Source organism: Hyperoodon ampullatus, assembly GCF_949752795.1.
Source record: "Hyperoodon ampullatus genome assembly, chromosome: 20".
In the NCBI taxonomy this organism is placed as follows: domain Eukaryota; kingdom Metazoa; phylum Chordata; class Mammalia; order Artiodactyla; family Ziphiidae; genus Hyperoodon; species Hyperoodon ampullatus.
The window spans coordinates 27,532,020-27,547,002 of NC_136933.1; the positions used below are offsets into that span (position 1 = coordinate 27,532,020).

At 39.3% G+C, this 14,983-nt stretch overlaps 1 protein-coding gene across 1 annotated transcript in view; it reads right to left on the reverse strand.

Moving 5' to 3' along the window:
* CSMD1 (CUB and Sushi multiple domains 1) overlaps positions 1 to 14,983 on the reverse strand; it is a gene marked incomplete at its 3' end in the record, with an annotated part of 1,679,169 nt that overhangs the window by 385,014 nt on the left and 1,279,172 nt on the right. Inside the window, exon 19 of the mRNA XM_079726547.1 lies at positions 11,119 to 11,231. Within this exon, the coding sequence (XP_079582673.1) occupies positions 11,119 to 11,231 (113 nt within the window). The remainder of the gene's footprint in view (positions 1 to 11,118; positions 11,232 to 14,983) is intronic.

Consider the following 14,983-nt stretch of genomic DNA (forward strand, 5'->3'; position numbering starts at 1 on the left):
GTTTGGTGTTGTATGTATTGAAAATTCTGGAAGGACACACAAGGAAATATTGAGAGCTGTTGCCTGGAGGAAGTAACCTGGAAGGGGCACTTACAATTCTTACATATTTTACTATAAGCAATAAAAAATTCTTATTTGTAGAATAAACTCAAAATTAAAAGAGGAAAATGCATATGCAAATAATAGTTAGCATTTCTCACTCTACGTGCTTTCCACATTTTAGGTCAATTGATTTTTACAACATACTAATGAAATCGGTGTCATCATTATTTTCTCCCTTTTTAGAAAAATGAGGAGTCTGACACACAGAGAGTTTAAACAGCTTGCCCAGCTAAGTGGCAGAGTGAGGACCCTGGGTACTCTGGCTTCAGAGCCTGTATGCTTAACTACCAGTGGTGTTAGTTAAAATCACGCAATATCAAAATCTAGAAAGTGAAACCATGTGTAAGTATCAGCTGTATATATTTTCTGATAAAACAATACACAACAACATTTTCAATCAAATAGTGTAATTATTTATGTATTTGATGCTCACCTTTACAAATGGTTTTTATTTTATCTCCAATTGGTAGCTTAATATAGCACTCTGGAAATACCAGTTTCAAGAATGTCTTCTGTTTTTAAATTAATTTATTTATTTTACTTTCTTTCTTTATTGACGTATAGTTGATTTACAATGTCATGCTGGTTTCAGGTGCACAGCACGGTGATTCAGTTATCTGTATGTACATAATATATAAACTATTGAGTATAGTTCCCTGTGCTGTACAGTAGGTCTCCGTTGTTCCTCTAGTTTGTACACAGTCGTGTGTAGATGTTGATCCCAAAAATCTCCTAATTCATCTCTTCCTCCCGCTTTCCCTGTTCATAACCATCAGTTTGTTTTCCACATCTGTGACTCTACTTCTGTTTTGTAAATAAGTTTATTGGTATCTTTTTCTTTTAGATTCCACATATAAGTGATATCATATGATATTTGTCTTTTTCTGGCTTACTTCACTTAGTATGACAATCTCTAGGTCCATAGGATGTCTTCTTTTGATATATTATATTCTCTCAAGTTTTGAAGTTCTCAAATCTTATATTGGTCCTTGTTTGAATTATCTTTTTAACTACAGAATATTTTTCTGTCAAAAATAATAAATGGCTTTGAACTGGCAGTTTCTCAAGGATTGACAGCCATCCACATTTCCATGACATCTTAGGTTGTAGCCACTAATAGGCTATCGAGACTGTTAACAGACTACTAATTAGAAGTCAATGTGATTATAATGAATGCTGTATGGTCATCAAACTGAAACAGGACATTTGGAAGAATATTTGTATTGTAATTGAGAAGACTGACATCCCTTAGTAGTTAAGGATCCTCAATTTGGGAAAGATGCTCCTCTCTCGAGTCTTTATCCTAGTCTGTATGATATGTGTCTTCAAACTGCATGACTTAATTTACTGTCATTTGCCCTGTTGGGAAGTGTCTGGTATTTCACGATGCATTTAGATTCTACCAAAAGCAGTAGCAAGTGCAGGTCATGTGGAAAGGATTATATCTCTGCTGTACTTTCTTAAATAAGGCACAGTCATGTAGAAGTTCAATTAAAGGTCAACTCTAAAAACCCAAATGTCAGAAGTATTCAGCAATTATCTGTGCATTCAAGTCCTAATCTTTGCATGGGATGTAAATACCATTTTTTCTCGTAGCATTTCTTATTAAAAAAGAGTCATGAAGTCCCCATCGCAGCCCATGTCTCCAGCAAGGAGGAGTCTTTCACACTTTGTATCTAAGGACACTCCTGTGGAGCCCCCTCATCACCACAGGACTTTTCAACACTGTGACTATTATCCTTCATCCCACAAGGCAAGGGTGTGGCCCTGTTAGGCTGCCTTCACTGTTGGACTGATGACACCACCACCTACCGTCTTTATTGTTTTGACATTGGGAGACGCTTTTAATTACCTGCCTCATTGGCTTGGTGTGCAGTAACCACTAGCTGCTTTTTTTTCAGCTCCTGACTACCCTACAGTGGACACTGAGAAGACAAGAGCATACTGTTTCTTTATTCAAATTCACAAAGTAAAACTGAAGAAAATAAAATCCCAGCTCTCCAGATTAATATTTCTTTCATTTTCACTTATGTACACACACATCTGTCATGTCAAAGATTTCAATGAACTCTGTAATTAATGAAGAAACCAGTAAGATATTTAACAAACTGCTTTGAAGGAGAATTCAAAGAAAATGCATATACAGACCGTTAGCAACACTGAAACAAAATTGCTAATAGATGCAAAAGTCTTCAATATCCACAGGGTAATAATCAACTGCATCTCCTCCCATGTCACTTTCCTAATTTTTCCTGACAATAACTTACAAATTATTTCTTTCTTTGTAACAGTTCCCCTACAGTAAAATAATCCAAATAAAATAACCACCAATTTTATTGTATTACTGGTCTTTTAAATTTGTTACTTCCTTAGAATTCTGAAACTTAAGGAAAGTATCTAAAGTTTTGACAATTTAAATAGTTACGTGGGGACTTCCCTAGTGGCACAGTGGTTAAGAATCCGCCTGCCAATGCAGGGGACATGGGTTCGATCCCTGGTCCGGGAAGATCCCACATGCCACAAAGCAATGAAGCCCATGCGCCGAAACTACTGAGCCTGCACTCTAGAGCCCGCAAGGAACAACTACTGAGCCAGCATGCCACAACGAATGAAGCCTATGCTCCTAGGGTCCGTGCTCCACAAGAGAAGCCACCTCAATGAGAAGCCCGTGCACCACAACAAAGAGTAGCCCCCACTCACCACAACTACAGAAAGCCTGCACACAGCAACAAAGACCCAAAGCAGCCAAAAATAAAAATTAATTAATTTTTTAAAAAAGTTATATGGAACATATATTAATGTTTTATTCTGAATTCTTATTGTATATTTTCTTAGATTATAGTTTATCATGAGCCGTTTCTTTCAAATCATAGATCTTGTGTGTGTCAGTAAAAATTCTCTGTTTAAAAATTGTCTGTTACCAGTCCCTCACATCAGGAAACTTACACAAGCCTCTTAGATAGCTTCATCCACCAGAGGGCAGACAGCAGAAGCAAGAAGAACTACAATTCTGCAGCCTGTGGAAGAAAAACCACATTCACAGAAAGATAGACAAGATGAAAAGGCAGAGGTCTATGTACCAGATGAAGGAACAAGATAAAACCCCAGAAAAACAACTAAATGAAGTGGAGATAGGCAACCTTCCAGAAAAAGAATTCAGAATAATGAGAGTGAAGATGATCCAGGACGTCAGAAAAAGAATGGAGGCAAAGATCGAGAAGATGCAAGAAATGTTTAACAAAGACCTGGAAGAATTAAAGAACAAACAGAGATGAACAATGCAATAACTGAAATGAAAACTACACTAGAAGAAATCAATAGCAGAATAACTGAGGCAGAAGAATGGATAAGTGACCTGGAGGACAGAATGGTGGAATTCACTGCTGCGGAACAGACTAAAGAAAAAAGAATGAAAAGAAATGAAGACAGCCTAAGAGACCTCTGGGACAACATTAAACACAACAACATTCACATTATAGGGGTCCCAGAAGGAGAAGAGAGAGAGAGGGGACCAGAGAAAATACTTGAAGAGATTATAATCGAAAACTTCCCTAACATGGGAAAGGAAATAGCCACCCAAGTCCAGGAAGCGCAGCAAGTCCCATACAGGATAAACCCAAGGAGAAACACGCCAAGACTCATAGTAATCAAATTGGCAAAAATTAAAGACAAAGAAAAATTATTGAAAGCAGCAAGGGAAAAATGAAAAATAACATACAAGGGAACACCCATAAGGTTAACAGCTGATTTCTCAGCAGAAACTCTACAAGCCAGAAAGGAGGGGCATGATATACTTAAAGTGATCAAAGGGGAGAACCTACAACCAAGATTACTCTACCCTGCAAGGATCTCATTCAGATTCGATGCAGAAATCAAAAGCTTTACAGACAAGCAAAAGCTAAGAGAATTCAGCACCACCAAACCAGCTCTACAACAAATGCTAAAGGAACTTCTCTAAGTGGGAAACACAAGAGGAGAAAAGGATCTACAAAAACAAACTCAAAACAATTAAGAAAATGGTCATAAGAACATACATATTGATAATTACCTGAAACGTGAATAGATTAAATGCTCCAACCAAAAGACACAGGCTTGCTGAATGGATACAAAAACAAGACCCATATATATGCTGTCTACAAGAGACCCACTTCAGACCTAGGGACACAAACAGACTGAAAGTGAGGGGATGGAAAAAGATATTCCATGCAAATGGAAATCAAAAGAAAGCTGGAGTAGCTATACTCATATCAGATAAAATAGACTTTAAAATAAAGAATGTTACAAAAGACAAGGAAGGACACTACATAATGATCAAGGTATCAATCCAAGAAGAAGATATAACAATTATAAATACATATGCACCCGACATAGGAGCACCTCAATACATAAGGCAACTGCTAACAGCTAAAAAAGAGGAAATCGACAGTAACACAATAATAGTGGGGGACTTTAACACCTCACTTACACCACTAGACAGATCATCCAAAATGAAAATAAATAAGGAAACAGAAACTTTAAATGACACAATAGACCAGAAAGATTTAATTGATATTTATAGGACATTCCATCCAAAACAGCAGATTACACTTTCTTCTCAAGTGCACACGGAACATTCTCCAGGATAGATCACATCTTGGGTCACAAATCAAGCCTCAATAAATTTAACAAAACTGAAATCATATCAATCATCTTTTCTGACCATAACGCTATGAGATTAGAAATGAATTACAAGGAAAAAACCATAAAAAACACAAACACATGGAGGCTAAACAATATGTTACTAAATAACCAAGAGATCACTGAAGAAATCAAAGAGGAAATCAGAAAATACCTACAGACAAATTACAATGAGAACATGACAATCCAAAACCTATGGGATGCAGCAAAAGCAGTTCTAAGAGGGAAGCTTATAGCTATACAAGCCTACCTCAAGAAACAAGAAAAATCTCAAGTAAACAATCTAACCTTAAACCTAAAGGAACTAGAGAAAGAAGAACAAACAAAACCCAAAGTTAGAACAAGGAAAGAAATCATAAGGATCAGAGCAGAAATAAATGAAATAGAAACAAAGAAAACAATAGCAAAGATCAACAAAACTAAAAGCTGGTTCTTCTTTGAGAAGATAAATAAAATTGATAAACCGTTAGCCAGACTCATGAAGAAAAAGAGGGAGAGGACTCAAATCAATAAAATTAGAAATGAAAAAGGAGAAGTTACAACAGACACCGCAGAAATACAAAGCATCCTAAGAGACTACTACAAGCAACTCTATGCCAATAAAATGGACAACCTGGAAGAAATGGACAAATTCTTACAAAGGTATAACCTTCCAAGACTGAACCAGGAAGAAACAGAAAATATGAACAGACCAATCACAAGTAATGAAATTGAAACTGTGATTAAAAATCTTCCAACAAACAAAAGTCTAGGACCAGATGGCTTCACAGGTGAATTCTATCAAACATTTAGAGAAGAGCTAACACCCATCCTTCTCAAACTCTTCCAAAAAATTGCAGAGGAAGGAACACTCCCAAACTCATTCTATGAGGCCAACGTCACCCTGATACCAAAACCAGACAAAGCTACTACAAAAAAAGAAAATTACAGACCAATATCACTGACGAATACAGATACAAAAATCCTCAACAAAATACTAGCAAACAGAATCCAACAACACATTAAAAGGATCATACACCATGATCAAGTGGGATTTATCCCAGGGATGAAAGCATTCTTCAATATATGCAAATCAATCAATGTGATACACCATATTAACAAATTGAAGAATAAAAACCATGTGATCATCTCAATAGATGCAGAAAAAGCTTTTGACAAAATTCAGCACCCATTTATGATGAAAACTCTCCAGAAATTGGGCATAGAGGGAACCTACCTCAACATAATAAAGGCCATATACAACAAACCCACAGCAAACATCATTCTCAATGGTGAAGAACTGAAAGCATTTCCTCTAAGATCAGGAACGAGACAAAGATGTCCACTCTCACCAGTATTATTCAACATAGTTTTGGAAGTCCTAGCCATGGCAATCAGAGAAGAAAAAGAAATAAAAGGAATTTAAATTGGAAAAGAAGAAGAAAAATTGTCACTGTTTGCAGATGACATGAAACTATACATAGAGAATCCTAAAGATGCCACCAGAAAACTACTAGAGCTAATCAATGAATTTGGTAAAGTTGCAGGATACAAAGTTAATGCACAGAAATCTCTTGTATTCCTATACACTAATGATGAAAAATCTGAAAGAGGAATTATGGAAACACTCCCATTTACCATTGCAACAAAAAGAACAAAATACCTAGGAATAAACCTACCTAGGGAGACAAAAGACCTTTATGCAGAAAACTATAAGACACTGATGAAAGAAATTAAAGATGATACCAACAGATGGAGAGATATACCATGTTCTTGGATTGGAAGAATCAATATTGTGAAAATGACTATACTACAAAAGCAATCTACAGATTCAATGCAATCCCTATCAAGTTACCAATGGCATTTTTTACGGAACTAGAACAAATCATCTTAAAATTTGTATGGAGACACAAAAGACCCCGGATAGCCAAAGAAGTCTTGAGGGAAAAAAACAGCTGGAGGAATCAGACTCCCTGACTTCAGACTATACTACAAAGCTACAGTAATCAAGACAATATGGTACTGGCACAAAAACAGAAACATAGATCAATGGAACAAGATAGATATCCCAGAGATAAACCTATGCACCAATGGTCAGCTAATCTATGACAAAGGAGGCAAAGATATACAAATGGAGAAAAGACAGTCTCTTCAATAAGTGGTGCCAGGATAACTGGACAGCTACATGTAAAAGAATGAAATTAGGACACTCCCTAACACCATACACAGAAATAAACTCAAAAAGGATTCGAGACCTAAATGTAAGACCGGACACTATAAAACTCTTAGAGTAAAACATAGGAAGAACACTCTGTGACATAAATCACAGCAAGATCTTTTTTGATCCACCTCCTAGAGTAATGGAAATAAAAACAAAAATAAACAAGTGGGACCTAATGAAACTTCAAAGCTTTCGCATAGCAAAGGAAACCATGAACAAGACGAAAAGACAGCCCTCAGAATGGGAGAAAATGTTTGCAAACGAATCAACGGACAAAGGATTAATCTCCAAAATATATAAACAGCTCATGCAGCTCAATATTGAAAAAAACAAACAACCCAATCCAAAAATGGGCAGAAGACCTAAATAGACATTTCTCCAAATAAGACATACAGATGGCCAAGAAGCACATGAAAAGCTGCTCAATATCACTAATTATTAGAGAAATTCAAATCAAAACTTCAATGAGGTATCACTTCACACCAGTTAGAATGGGCATCATCAGAAAATCTACAAACAACAAACGCTGGAGAGGGTGTGGAGAAAAGGGAACCCTCTTGCACTGTTGGTGAGATTGTAAATTGATACAGCCACAATGGGGAACAGTATGGAGGTTCCTTAATAAACTAAAAATAGAATTATCATATGATCCAGCAATCCCACTATTGGGCATATACCCAGAGAAAACCATAATTCTAAAAGACACATGCACCCTAATGTTCACTGCAGCACTATTTACAATAGCCAGGTCATGGAAGCAACCTAAATGCCCATCGACAGATGAATGGATAAAGAAGATGTGGTACATACATACAATGGAATATTACTCAGCCATAAAAAGGAACGAAATTGGGTCATTCGTTGAGACGTGGATGGACCTAGAGACTGTCATACAGAGTGAAGTAAGTCAGAAAGAGAAAAACAAATATCGTATATTAACGCATGTATGTGGAACCTAGAAAAATGGTACAGATGAACCTGTTTGCAGGGTAGAAGTTGAGACACAGATGTAGAGAACAAACGTATGGGCACCAAAGGGGGAAAACTGCAGAGCGGTGGGGATGGTGGTGTGCTGAATTGGGCGACTGGGATTGACATGTATACACTGATGTGTATAAAATTGATGACTACTAAGAACCTGCAGTATACAAACAAACAAACAAAACAACTAATACTAAACTTTCTTTGGGTTATTTGTATGGAAATATGTTAACATAAATGTTTCAGACATTACATGAAATTTCTAAAAATCTTATATGTTCTGGTATAATGTTATAAGTCATAATTCTAGTTATTACTGTAAAATGTATATCTCAGAGATAACTAAATTTCCTTGTCAATTGCATTATTATGAACTTTCATCAAATCTAAAAATCGTGGTCATTTTTAAGTCTTTTGTCATTTACAGAGAGTTCTGGGTGTACTCTGATGCTTTTGCAAAAATGTTCCTATAAAAGGGTTTCATCTTCAAGGAATTCATGGAATAGACTCTGACAAGTACATTTTTCTGGTAACTGACTATACTGCTGAACTGAATGAATAAGCATTTTCAGAACTCTAATGGAAAACTGATGAATTCATAGAAGTGCTAACAAAAGATCAAGATGAAAAAAAATTAATTACATGGGACTGAGTGAACTGACGAGGATGATTATAATTTTTGTGACTTTGTGTTTGAATTAAAAAAAAAAAATCCCAGAAGGACTCAGAGGCAAAAAATATACAAATCAATTTTCACTGCAAAGTAAAGGAGCTGTTACAGTGGAGGATTACTGGACTGAATGTCAATATTATGACATAGTATGAGTGTGTTTCGTGTTTGGTAATTGCAATCATTGTTGCTTTTGTTGTGGTCATCCGTTTACAATGCTTGGTGTCAATTTATTTATCTCTTGTAAAAATAAAATACAGTGTGTGTGTGTGTGAGAAAAAAAAATTGTCTGTTTAAAATTGTCCTGGTAATTTTGATCAACTATTAGTGCAAAGGTATTTGTAAGATAGTATAAAATGATTCTGGGGGCTTCCCTGGTGGCACAGTGGTTGAGAGTCCGCCTGCTGATGCAGGGGACACGGGTTCATGCCCCAGTCTGGGAGGATCCCACATGCCGCGGAGCGGCTGGGCCCGTGAGCCATGGCTGCTGAGCCTGCGCTCCGCAACGGGAGAGGCCACAACAGTGAGAGGCCCGCGTACCGCAAAAAAAAAAAGATTCTGAAAAGACTTCTCATGACTCTAACTTGAATTCAAGATGAGAATATGTTCTTTTGAATCTTACTGAAAATCACTTCAAATTAGTTGTGGTTTATTGAAAGTATGCCAGTATATGTAAAATGCCAACTTAAATATATATTTTAAGTTTCATAAATAAGTAGTTTTATATAATAATTTATAAAACATTGTTAGTATTAGTAACTTCATTGTATCATATCTGGGGACACATTTCATCTTTGGGCACAGGAGAACAATTTATTTCTTTTAGCCAAATATATGAAGGGTCTAATCTGAAAATACAAGCAGTGATCCATCACCATTTTGCTTTTGCATAACCCCCAAGGAAGAATTTGGCATGCTCACAAGCCTCCTTAAATGTTTCTTGAGTCAAAACTATTTAATTACTGACATAGAGAACATGAAAGTACAGATCGAAAGTTAAACGGTCTGTGTGTTCTTGTGTGTGTGTGTGTTTTTGCCAGTTAAAACAGATGTGCCTCCTGACAGCTATTCTAGGTGCCCTGAGGTTGGAAGATCATGAAGGTCATTTTTATTCTTCATATTCCAGTCTCAGATTCCCCTTCTACCTTGCTTCATTCTCAGTTCTTCACCCTTTCTAGCGATCCAGAGACACCGACCCATGGATCATGGTGTGCCCGAAAGACAGGGGAGGGCTAGCCTGGCTGCTGCACTGTCACCTTCAGAACCAAAGTGCACAAGAAGGGGGTTATGTGAACTAAACCTCTGAAAACCTGGGCAGTTTGTTGATTTTGTTTTTGTGAGGGTGGCAGTGGGACAGGGTTTTCTTTTTCTTTGGTGGGAATAGGAAGGAAGAAATTCATTTTTTTTAAGATGTAGTCATTTTATAAAGGTTTGCCTGTGAGCCTGGAACCTTTTGGGAATGTCTAGTAGAAGGAAGTATCATTGATTTCCCAAAAGATGTAGGACACTTGAGGAAGGGCGGGGCTGAGCAGAGGCTGACAATCTAGAGGAACACATGGATGGGGCAGCTGTGTCCCGCATGTACAGTCAATACTCGAGTCAACAGCAGACTATCTGGGAGTCTTGCAAAAAAGTTTGTAAATGTAGGTTATCTCAGGTTCATTATATTATTCTTCCTACTTCTGTTTGCATTTTGAAGTTTTTCATAATTAAAAAACGTTTTAAGAAATACCAATCAATATACTCCGGTTAAAAGATGTGTTTCCTAGGAGCTCCAGAGGAAACAATATAGGTGGAACAGTCTGGTGAGGCTGTTTAAAGAGGCAGGACACAGAGCCCGGGGCCCTGGTCACCCGCACAGCAGCTACTTCACCATGGCAAACGGTTCACTGGGGTGGCGGCTCCTCATCATCTTGTGACTCAGGGACGAAGCCACCTTCCCTGAAGGAGCATTCTCTTCTCCAGAGCAAGCATAACTCATAACTCTCAAAGCAAGGTTATTTTTCTCCTATACAAGTACTTAGTAGATTTTTTCCTACTCTGTCTAGATTTCCCTGTCTTCCATTAGAAACCCACACATTTGTACCTGAGGATGTATATAATAAACTTCACCGAGTTGATGCCACTCAAATTCATACTTTGTTCAAAATGCTTCCCTTAGTTATAAGCATAACAACTTCCCTCAGGAAGAGCTAAAATGCCAAGATCGACAAGTGTGAACACATTTCCTGGCTTACATGTTATACTTGATCTCACTCTTCGTTTTGCCACAGTAACGGCGAGCCAAGCTTTCAAGAAGTTAACGTTTCTCCCTCGCAAAAACCAGCTATAAGTAGAACTTTAATTACGGAAGTTGCAAATAATTAGTCCTTATTTTTAAACATTGTTCTGACTTGTCAGTTTTATTTACATCTAACACATAGAAAATCGTCCTGGCCCCCTGCAGGAAAGCTGGTTTTAAACGCTGCTAAGTGTGTTCGGGCCATACCTTGGTAAACAGCTTTAAATCCAGGCGAGGCAATGCTGTCATCGGACTGTAGATGTAGCCACATCTGGTTGCTCATACTCACAATAAGGTCAGGAACACTGGATCCAGTGAGTCTGCAGAGAAAAGAAATGTCAAAACCATTGTCTAAGGCACCAAATATCTCCACTTTTACCTTCAAGGCGTGGGGGGAATCCTGCTGCTTAAACAGACAAGCCATAGATATAGATATATATAGATAGCAAGACCCTCCTTCAAAGAATCTATAGCCATTTGTAATTCATATTCATACTTGAATCATAATATCTTGGCCTTTTACAGTAATTATTCTATATTATAACTGTGAATTTGTATCTTTGATTTTAAAAATCGACTTAGGGTGAGCAACCGTCCCATTTAACTGACACTGAAGTTCTTCTCTGGGTGCAGGACTGTCAGTGCTAAAACTGGGGCAGCACTGGACAAACTGGGAGGGTTGGTCACCCTATGTGCCTTACTGCTGTGCGGTGATATAACATCACATCATTAATAGGAAAGCATGTCTAAGCTAAGAAAAGTTCTGGTTCATTCACGTAATGCTTGGGTTACACAGTCTGGAATTATCATGTACCTTTACCACAAAAATTATATCATAGGATGGAATCTTCTTTAGCAGTGAAAGGAAATGAGCTATCAGGCCATGAAATGACATGGAGGAAATGTAAATGCACTAAGTGAAAGAAACCAATCTGAAAAGGCCACTACAGGATGATTCCAACCCTAGGACATTCTAGAAAAGGTGAAACTATGGAGACAGCAAAAAAAATCAGTGGTTGACGGGTTGGGAAGTGGGAGGGATGAATAGGTGGAGCACAGAGGATTTTTAGGGCAATGAAAATACTTTGTATGATACTGTAATGATGGATACATGTCATTATACATTTGTCCAAACCCATAGACTGCAACATCAAGAGTGAACCCTAATGTAAACCAGGAACTTTGGGTGATGATGAGGTGTTAACACAGGTTCATCCTTGGTAAAAAGTTGCACCATTTGGTGGGGGATATTAATAATGAGGAGGCTGTGCATGTGTGCAGGCAGGGGGTATATCTCTGTACCTCCCTCTTAGTTTTGCTCAAATTTAAAACTACTCTAAATAAAGTTTGGATATAAATACACACACACACACATAGGAAAACAAAGTTAACCACACATTACAAGAATATTGACAAGGAGAACTGCATGCACAGCAGAGACAGATTTGGCAAATGTATGGAACTTTCCAGCTGCATATTAAAGCCCAGGTTACAGCGAATGGAATTTTCAGTGAAGCATTTGTTGTGTATTAACAAAACAGCCGGGGGGGGGCGGCTTCAAGATGGCAGAGGAGTAAGATGTGGAGATCACCTTCCTCCCCACAAATACATCAAAAATACATCTACATGTGGAACAGCTCCTACAGAACACCCACTGAACGCTGGCAGAAGACCTCAGACCTCCCAAAAGGCAAGAAACTCCCCACGTACCTGGGTAGGGCAAAAGAAAACAGAAAAAACAGAGACAAAAGGATAGGGACGGGACCTGCACCATGGGGAGGGAGCCGTGAAGGAGGAAAGGTTTCCACACACTAGAAGCCCCTTCAAGGGCGGAGACTGCAGGTGGTGGATCGGGAAAGCCTCGGAGCTGCGGAGGAGAGCACAGCCACAGGGGTGCGGAGGGCAAAGCGGAGAGATTCCCGCACAGAGGAGCGGTGCCGACCGGCACTCACCAGCCTGACAGGCTTGTCTGCTCACCCGCCGGGACGGGCAGGGGCTGGGAGCTGAGGCTCGGGCTTCGGAGGTCAGATCCCACGGAGAGGACTGGGGTTGGCTGTGTGAACACAGCCTGAAGGGGGCTAGTGCACACAGCTAGCCAGGAGGGGGTCCCGGAAAAAGCCCGGAGCTGCCGAAGAGCCATGAAACCACTGTTTTGGGTGCACGAGGAGAGAGGATTAAGAGCGCTGCTAAAAGGAGCTACAGAGACAGGCATGAGCCGCGGCTATCAGCGCGGACCCCAGAGACAGCCACAAAACACTAAGGCTGCTGCTGCCGCCACCAAGAAGCCTGTGTACGAGCACAGGTCACTATCCACACCTCCCCTACTGGGAGCCTGTGCAGCCCGCCACTGACAGGGTCCCGTGATCCAGGGACAACTTCCCCGGGAGAGCGCACGGCGCGCCTCAGGCTGGTGCAACATCACGCCGGCCTCTGCCGCCGCAGGCTCGCCCCGCACTCCTTGCCCCTCCCTCCCCCGCGCCTGAGTTAGCCAGAGCCCCCGAATCAGCGGCTCCTTTAACCCCATCCTGTCTAGGCAAAGAACACGCGCCCTCAGGCAACCTACACGCAGGGGCGGGGACAAATCCAAAGCTGAACCCTGGGAGCTGTGCGAACAAAGAAGAAAAAGGGAAATCTCTCCCAGGAGCCTCAGGAGCAGCGGATTAAATCTCCACCATCAACTTGATGTACCCTGCATCACTGGAATACCTGAATAGAAAACAAATCATCACAAAAGCGAGGTGGTGGACTGTGGGAACAACTGCAGACTTGGGGTTTGCTTTCTGCATGTAATTTGTTTCTGGTTTTATGTTTATCTTAGTTTAGCATTTAGAGCTTATTATCATTGGTAGATTTGTTTATTGATTTGGTTGCTCTCTTCCTTTTCTTATATATATATATATATTATTTTTTCCTTTTTTTTCTTTTTTTGTGAGTGTGTATGTGTATGCTTCTTTGTGTGATTTTGTCGGTATAGCTTTACTTTTACCATTTGTCCTAGGTTTCTGTCTGTCCATTTTTTTTTTTTGTATAGTTTTTAGTGCTTGTTATCATTGGATTTGCTTTTTTTGGTTTGGTTGCTCTCTTCTTTCTTTCTTTCTTTTTTAAATTACTTTTTAATTTTTCTATTTTTAATAATTGTTTTATTTTTTATTTTAATAACTATTTTATTTTATTATTTTATTTATTTATTTATTTATTTTCTCCCTTTTCTCACAGGGTCTTGGTGCTCCGGCCGGGTGTCAGGCCTGAGCCTCTGAGGTGGGAGAGCCAAGTTCAGGACACGGGTCTACCAGAGACCTCACAGCTCCACGTATTATCAAACAGCGAAAGCTCACCCAGAGATTTCCATCTCAACGCTAAGACCCAGTTCCACTCAATGAACAGCAAGCTACACTGCTGGACACCCTATGCCAAACAACTAGCAAGACAGGAACACAACCCCACCCATTAGCAGACAGGCTGCCTAAAATCATAATAAGGTCGCAGATACCCCAAAACACACCACCAGATGCACTCCAGCCCACCAGAAAGACAAGATCCAGCCTCACCCACCAGAACACAGGCATCAGTCCCCTCCACCAGGAAGCCTACACAACCCGCTGAACCAACCTTACCCACTGGGGGCAGACACCAAAAGCAATGGGAAATACAAACCTGCAGCCTGCAAAAAGGAGACCCCAAACACTGTAAGTTAAGCAAAATGAGAAGACAGAAAAACACACAGCAGATGAAGGAGCAAGGTAAAAACCCACCACACCAAAGAAATGAAGAGGAAATAGGTAGTCTACATGAAAAAGAATTCAGAGTAATGATAGTAAAGATGATCCAAAACCTTGTAAATAGAACGGAGAAATTGCAAGAAATGGTTAACAAGGACCTACAAGAACTAAAGAGCAAACAAACAATGATGAACAACACAATAAATGGAATTAATTCTCTAAAGGAATCAATAGCAGAATAACTGAGGCAGAAGAACGGATAAGTGACCTGGAAGATAAAATAGTGGAAATAACTACCACAGAGCAGCATAAACAAAAAAGAATGAAAAGAATTGAGGATAGTCTCAGAGACC